The sequence below is a fragment of the Microcebus murinus genome, chromosome 16 (genome assembly GCF_040939455.1).
Source record: "Microcebus murinus isolate Inina chromosome 16, M.murinus_Inina_mat1.0, whole genome shotgun sequence".
Classification (NCBI taxonomy): domain Eukaryota; kingdom Metazoa; phylum Chordata; class Mammalia; order Primates; family Cheirogaleidae; genus Microcebus; species Microcebus murinus.
Window position 1 is genome coordinate 54,395,245 of NC_134119.1, and position 6,568 is coordinate 54,401,812.

Here is a 6,568-nt window from a genome sequence, read left to right on the forward strand (position 1 = left end):
TGTTTGGGAATATGCAGCCTGCCTGGGCCCTGCGCGGCCCTCCTGCAGCGGGAGGTGTGGAGACAGGCAGGTCCGGACACAGGATAGAGTTCCGATCCCCCCAGCTTCATGTCCCCAGAGACTCAGTTTCCTCACCTGGGAAATGGAAATAACCCCATTCCCTTCACTGGCTGTCTGTGAGGCTCACAGCATTGGCGACAGCGGCTGGCCTAGTGGCTGCTGGTGTATGCATCACGCTCAGTGTTAAGGAAGAGTCTTCGCTCCGACAGCTCCTCCTCCCTGCTGGTTCCCTGATCTTGGGCAGCTCAAGTACCCAAGCTCATCCCTGACGGCAAGAGTCCCCCCTTCCACAGGGTGGGCAGATGGATGGAAGGAGGACAGGGCACGGAGTCCGTCTGGACCTGTGCACCTCCAGCCTGGTGACCTCCAGCAAGTTGCTGGAACTCCCTGAGCCTCAGTCTTCCCACCTGGGAAATGAGAGTTTTTTCTGTGGCACCTACCTCTCAGGGACACTTGCAAGATTTAACAGGAACAGTAATACTAGCTCAGCTGCTTGGCAAGTCACCACGTGCCTGGCATGAGCTTCGGTCGGTCATGCAGTGTCTCACTGACTGTTCCTCGCGGTGTTCTGACTTAAGGTAGGGACTCCCATCCCCATCTCACATGGCAGCAGAGTCAGGAAACACAGTCCCCCATGGTCAAAGCCAGAATGAGAGGCCTTGCTTTGCCCTCAGCGCATCCACGTGGAGAGCCTGCCCCTTCCCCTGGCGCTGTCTCGGGCCCAGCCCTCCGGAGGGCGCGCTCTCCGCGTGCTGCAGCTGGGGTGGGGTGGGAGAGCAGGGCAGTCGCCCCACGCCCCAGGCTGCCGCAGTCCTGTCCCCGACCCACCGAGAGACAGGCAGGGCTCAGAGGCGAGCGACAGCCCTGCCCCCTGCCGCAGCTCCCGGCCTGATGGGCGCTGGCTCGGGCTGCTGACCCCAGCCAGCATCACTGCTCCCCTGGGCCCCCCAGGGCTGGTGCTCAGCCTCGAGTCTGGGCCCTTTCCATCCCCAGTTCGGCTCCAGGTTGACAGACTGGCCCACTCCTCTGGGGCCTGCCCGCCCAGCCCGCCCTCTCCACTTCAGGAGAAGCCCCTGCCGCGAGCGGGGGCAGGGTCACCGGCCCTGGAGGCGCCTCCTCTCCGCAGGTGGGCAGGGCAGCGCCCTGGCCGGCGGGCACCCCCTCCCGCCGCCCCGGCTGGGCCCCGCAGGAAACGGGCGTGGAGCCGCCGGCCCAGCCCAGCCGCCGCTTAAAGGGGCGGGCGGGCTGCGTGGCGCCGGCACCATGAGCGCGGGCTGGCCGCTGCGGCTGCCGCTGCTGCTGCTGCTGCTGGCCGGGCCCCCCGCGCGGCCCGCGCCCCCGACCTGCTACTCCAGGATGCTGTCCCTGAGCCGGGAGGTCTCTGGTGACTTCCAGAGCCTGCAGGCAGCGGAGCCCCTGGTAAGTGTCCCGCCCACCCGGACGCGGGGTGCAGGGCAGACCCAGTTCTCAAAAACCTGCTTTGAGAGCCAGAAAAAGAGAAGAGAAAAAGGCTTTTCCCTCTCTAGTAAATGTTACTGTCAAGGGAATTTGTGCCTAATTCGCCTCCTGTTAAATACAATGCCAATAGCTTACTTTCTTTTTAAATATAAGGAAAAGTAATCAAAGGCATCACGATTTGTGTAACTTACTAGCAAATATCAGTGGATATATTGTGAAATGTAAAAAAAAGCAAGCGGAAAATAACAGCTTCGTCCAGAGTCTAGAGCTTCAGAGTTAAGGAGGACCAAAGAATTAAGCCTATTTATTTCCCTTGTTAGCCTTCATTAGCCTGGTGATGAGGAGTATTCTCTAAAAGGGTGGCTCAGGGAGCTGCCCCTGCCCACCTGCAAATCCTTCTGTAGCTCAGCTTCCTTGTGTGTAAACCGGGGTGACAGCAGTACCCTCTTCCCACAGGGTGGCTCTGGGGGTCAACGGCCTGAGCGCAGGTGCGGCTGTGGTGCTGCCACGAGAGGCAGGCCGGGACAGAGAGGGAAGGCTGCAGAGGGGAGGCTGCAGAGGGCAGGCTGCAGAGGGGAGCTGCAGAGGGGAGGCTGCAGAGGGCAGGCTGCAGAGGGCAGGCTGCAGAGGGGAGGCTGCAGAGGGCAGGCTGCAGAGGGGAGGCTGCAGAGGGCAGGCTGCAGAGGGGAGGCTGCAGAGGGCAGGCTGCAGAGGGGAGGCTGCAGAGGGCAGGCTGCAGAGGGCAGGCTGCAGAGGGGAGGCTGCAGAGGGCAGGCTGCAGAGGGGAGGCTGCAGAGGGCAGGCTGCAGAGGGGAGGCTGCAGAGGGCAGGCTGCAGAGGGGAGGCTGCAGAGGGCAGGCTGCAGAGGGCAGGCTGCAGAGGGGAGGCTGCAGAGGGCAGGCTGCAGAGGGGAGGCTGCAGAGGGCAGGCTGCAGAGGGGAGGCTGCAGAGGGGAGCTGCAGAGGGCAGGCTGCAGAGGGCAGGCTGCAGAGGGCAGGCTGCAGAGGGCCATCCCAGCCGCCAGACTAGGTTTTCTAACTGCTTATCCGCAGAAACAAAATGCAGCAAACGTCACGCAAAGCTTTAAAACTGTCTCTTAACCACTTGCAAATGCTTCAAACGAAGCATAATGTTTCTCAGATGTTAGGGTTTACAATATCCTAACCCCTTCTTTATGTTTGCTTTTTAAAGGTTAAATAACATGTTTTCTTTCTAATTATAAAAGTAATTACTTTGTAGAATGGTTGGAAAATGTACAGAAGAGAAAGAAGAAAATAAATATTGCTTGTAATTCTAGCACCCAGAGGTAACTGTTGCTATAACATCTGTAAGAGTGTGTTAGCTTTCTGTCTAGACATATGTACTCAAGTACATACGTATGTGTATGTGTGTAAGCAAAATTTGGATCAAACAGCACAATTTTGCAACTTACTTTTTAATGACATCTTTAAATGATATTCTTTTTTAACAACATTGTTATATAGTTGCACCACAAGTTATCATATATATGCTTTAAAGTATGCATATATATGCACTTTTATGTTACCATTAATATATTATATACTGTATATTACCATACATGTATTACAGTTGTAGAATTGCTAATAACTAATATATATAATTACACATAATGCATACTTATTTACTTATAATTACATGTAATATCCATAACCATATAGAGTTACAGAACTAGTTATGGAACTGTTTTATGTATGTGCATATATACTGTATACATACACTTTTATATTAGCATATTATATATTAGTATTTCTATATTACAATTATATAACTTTAATATGTATACACATTACACATATGTAACATGTGTAATATTTAATATGTATACATATTTAATATGTACACACATATGTATATGTGTGTATGTGCATGTGTGTTGTGTATAAAACAATTTCCCAATTCATAGTAAGTACCATAAAGGTGTGATCTAAAAGTCGAATTCTGGAATAGCAGTTGCTCATTTTGGTGGAACGTGACACTGGGGACAAGAAACTGCTGTGCATATCGTAGCATCAAGAAAGGCCCCAAGAATCCGGGCTGGTCCGGCTGTCACAACGGCCAGCAAGGAGCCTTCTGTGTCCAAGTGTGTCCCTGCAGGCATCCCACCAGCCTGTGTCCCTTTCCACAGGACACGTGTGTGAGATACCTGCCCAAGCTGTACCTGGATATACACGTAAGAGGGCTGTGGGTAGGGGTGGGGGTGGGGTGCATGGCATGGGGTGGGAGAGACCCCATGCAGCCCAGCTACCGACTTCTCCCATGAGCGCCCTCCCCATTGCCCACTCCCTCCCCATTGCCCACTCCCAGAATTACTGCGTGCTGGCCAAGCTGCGGGACTTTGTGGCCTCACCCCAGTGCTGGAGAATGGCCCAGGTCGACGCCTTGAAGGACAAAGTGCGGAAGCTGTACACCATCATGAACTTGTACTGCAGGAGAGTAAGTCGACACTGTTTAGATTCCCTTTCTACTTGCTATCAGCCAAGTCTTCCTGAGCTCTTCAGAGAGGAGGGTTGGAAGGAGAGAGGAAGGAGGAAGAGAAGCAGAAATGTTGAGGGGTGCTTCCAGTTCACAAAGCTCTTTCCAGCCACGGTGGCCTTGTCAGGAGATGAGGCTCAGGACCAGGCCCCGTGCCTCCACGAGCTGCACGCTGAGGCTGGGGCTAGGCCCGACTACAGACTGCACCCAGCCACGCAGGCAGTCTACCGGGAGCCAGCTGGGGCAGGTCAGAAGACACGTTCTGCAGGGGTGGGGGTGGTACCCTCTGTGACAGGATTCTGGTGGGGAAGGGAAAGGGACAGAAACTCAGCAGCCGTTGAGACGTGGGAGGAGAGCTCTGTGACCCTGGGGCACACCTTCAGCATCGGACAGCCCGAGCCTGTGCCCGTCTCCCTGCTTCCCAGGTGGCAACACTCGTCCTTGTCAGTTTTCTGCTGCTGTAACATAATACCACAGACTGGGTAATTTACTTAAAAGAAGAAGAAGTTGTTTATTTAACTTGTGGTTCTGGAGGCTGGGAAGTCTGAGCTGGCACTGGCGCCGGCGTCACCCTAACATGGGGAGAGGTGAGAGCGAGAGGGCCGGAGAGCACTGGCTTCGTGTCAGAGCACCCCGCCGTGAGAGCCACTCCGGTCCTAGGAGCAGAGACCTCTTAATCCATTAAATCCATTAATCCATTAATCCATTCACTGAGGCAGATCCTGTGCTCATTCATGAAGGCAGAGGGTTTAGGTTTCCAACACGTGAACTCTTGGGGGACATATCCAAGCCATAGCAGTGCCCTTTCGCCCCTCTGTGGCAGTTTCCATGCTCCTGAACAGGGGACACAGTGGTGCCCATCTCATGAGATCACTGGAGAATTATGATAGTGAGTACACTGTACTACTGCCTTGATCCTAAGAAGCCTAGCAGCGTGACTAAATACAGAACTCCTAGCACCATGCCTGGCCCAGGGAAAGTCCCTGCCTGTAATAATTAGATGTTAAGCTATCATTTATTTGTTCAGGTAGCGAAGCTTTGCTATACGTTTCCTCCCCATTCCCGGTCTCTGCCCCGCCCCTCCCCCTTGGTCTGTGGGAGGGGAGGAAGCTGCTGGAGTTGCTTGCAGCAGTCTGGTATGTGGTGGCATTGAGTCTGGGTGCCCGAAGGTGACAGCTGGCCCTGCTCTTCACAGTGCTCCCAATGCCCAGCCCAGAGATGATGCTCGGCAATGAAGATCCCTTCATTCATTCCCTTCTTTACCCGTTCGTCCATCTGTCTATCTGGTCCACCAGTATATGAGTGGATCCAGTAAATAACACTACTAACACTGCTAATGAAACCCGAGATGCCCACGTCCTTAGGAAGTAAGGGATGAGGGGTCTTCGCATAAAGGGGACAGTCGGGTGGCCCCTGAGGATAACCAAGAAGCCTGTGGTTACATATGGGAGCCACAGCGGCCTTTGGCAACTTCCCTGCTCACGCGTGTCTTTCCCAGGACTTGGCATTCCTGTCAGATGACTGCAGTGCCTTGGAACGCCCAGCCCCAGCGACCACGGCACTGCCAGGTCATCAGAGCTGAGGCCACCGGACCAGAGAGGGACAAGAGGACAAGTCACGTCAGCGCCCAGACTCAACAAGCTGACGCCCCCCACCCCGTCTCTGTGTCGCCGCAGCAGGGCCCTCGAACCTTTTAAACGGGGGCCAGTTCACTGTCCCTCAGACCGTTGGAGGGCCGGACTATAGTTAAAAAAAACTATAAAGAAATTCCTATGCACACTGCACACATCTTGTTTTGAAGCAAAGAAACAAATGGGCAAAAACACCTGCAGGTGGCTGTCGGGCCGTAGTTTGAGGACGCCTGGCCTGGCATCTGACACTGTCCCGCGCCTGCCCGCCCCTGGAACGCAGGCTGGGCTCCGAGCCAGCACGCCCCTGCCGGTGGGGAGTCGGCTGCTCGCTTCTCTGTCTCTCACATGGTGTGTTGCGGGGTGGTGGGAGACACAAGCATGTCCGTTTAGTCACCAGGAAGAAAAGGGCTAAGCAGCTTCTCTTTATAAACAACTAGCTCGAGAACAAACAAGATAGTGTGTTTTTATTACTAGTTTCATCAAATAATAGTACCTTTTTTCTTTTTTGATAAGAACCTGCTTCCCCTTGACTAAGCTTCTATTATCCCTTCTCCCAACAAACTTTCCTCACTTTCTTTCATTTTAAAAAAATATTACTCTTTTTGAGATGTATATGCAAGGTTACATGTAGTGCTGACAGGACCGCTCTTTCTCTGAAAGTGCTGAAAATCAAATAAAGAATATCTTCACAGCAAGCAACACGTGTCCTGCTATGTCCGCCTGACACGGATGTGGGGGATTATTCCACGCTTCCAAGAGCTTCTGCTCTAAGCGTGATGCATCTTTCTCCTCCTGTCTGTCAAGCTCAGGTATCTCTGGGTCTGCTTCATCCACCTGTGTGAGTCTGCTCTTCAAGTGTTGCAGATGCTCTGACGTACATCGGGGACAGCCCGTGCCTTTGGGGGACAGGTGCTGGGCAGACTGCA

At 53.7% G+C, this 6,568-nt stretch overlaps 1 protein-coding gene across 1 annotated transcript; it reads left to right on the forward strand.

Moving 5' to 3' along the window:
• Window positions 1-362: 362 nt before the first annotated feature.
• Window positions 363-6,316, forward strand: CYTL1 (cytokine like 1). The gene is made up of 6 exons (XM_012739684.2): window positions 363-419; window positions 735-828; window positions 1,187-1,479; window positions 3,665-3,709; window positions 3,844-3,972; window positions 5,510-6,316. Exons 1-6 carry the CDS (start codon window positions 363-365, stop codon window positions 5,591-5,593), a joined length of 702 nt encoding a protein of 233 aa, XP_012595138.2. The 3' UTR covers window positions 5,594-6,316.
• Window positions 6,317-6,568: the final 252 nt, after the last annotated feature.

Coding starts and splice junctions, on each gene's coding strand:
- CYTL1 (XM_012739684.2), top strand. CDS start 363: ATGGATGGAAGGAGGACAGGGCACGGAGTCCGTCTGGACCTGTGCACC. Junction 829..1,186: donor CGTGCTGCAGCTGGGGTGGG/GTGGGAGAGCAG, acceptor TCCTCTCCGCAG/GTGGGCAGGGCAGCGCCCTG. Junction 1,480..3,664: donor TGCAGGCAGCGGAGCCCCTG/GTAAGTGTCCCG, acceptor CCCTTTCCACAG/GACACGTGTGTGAGATACCT.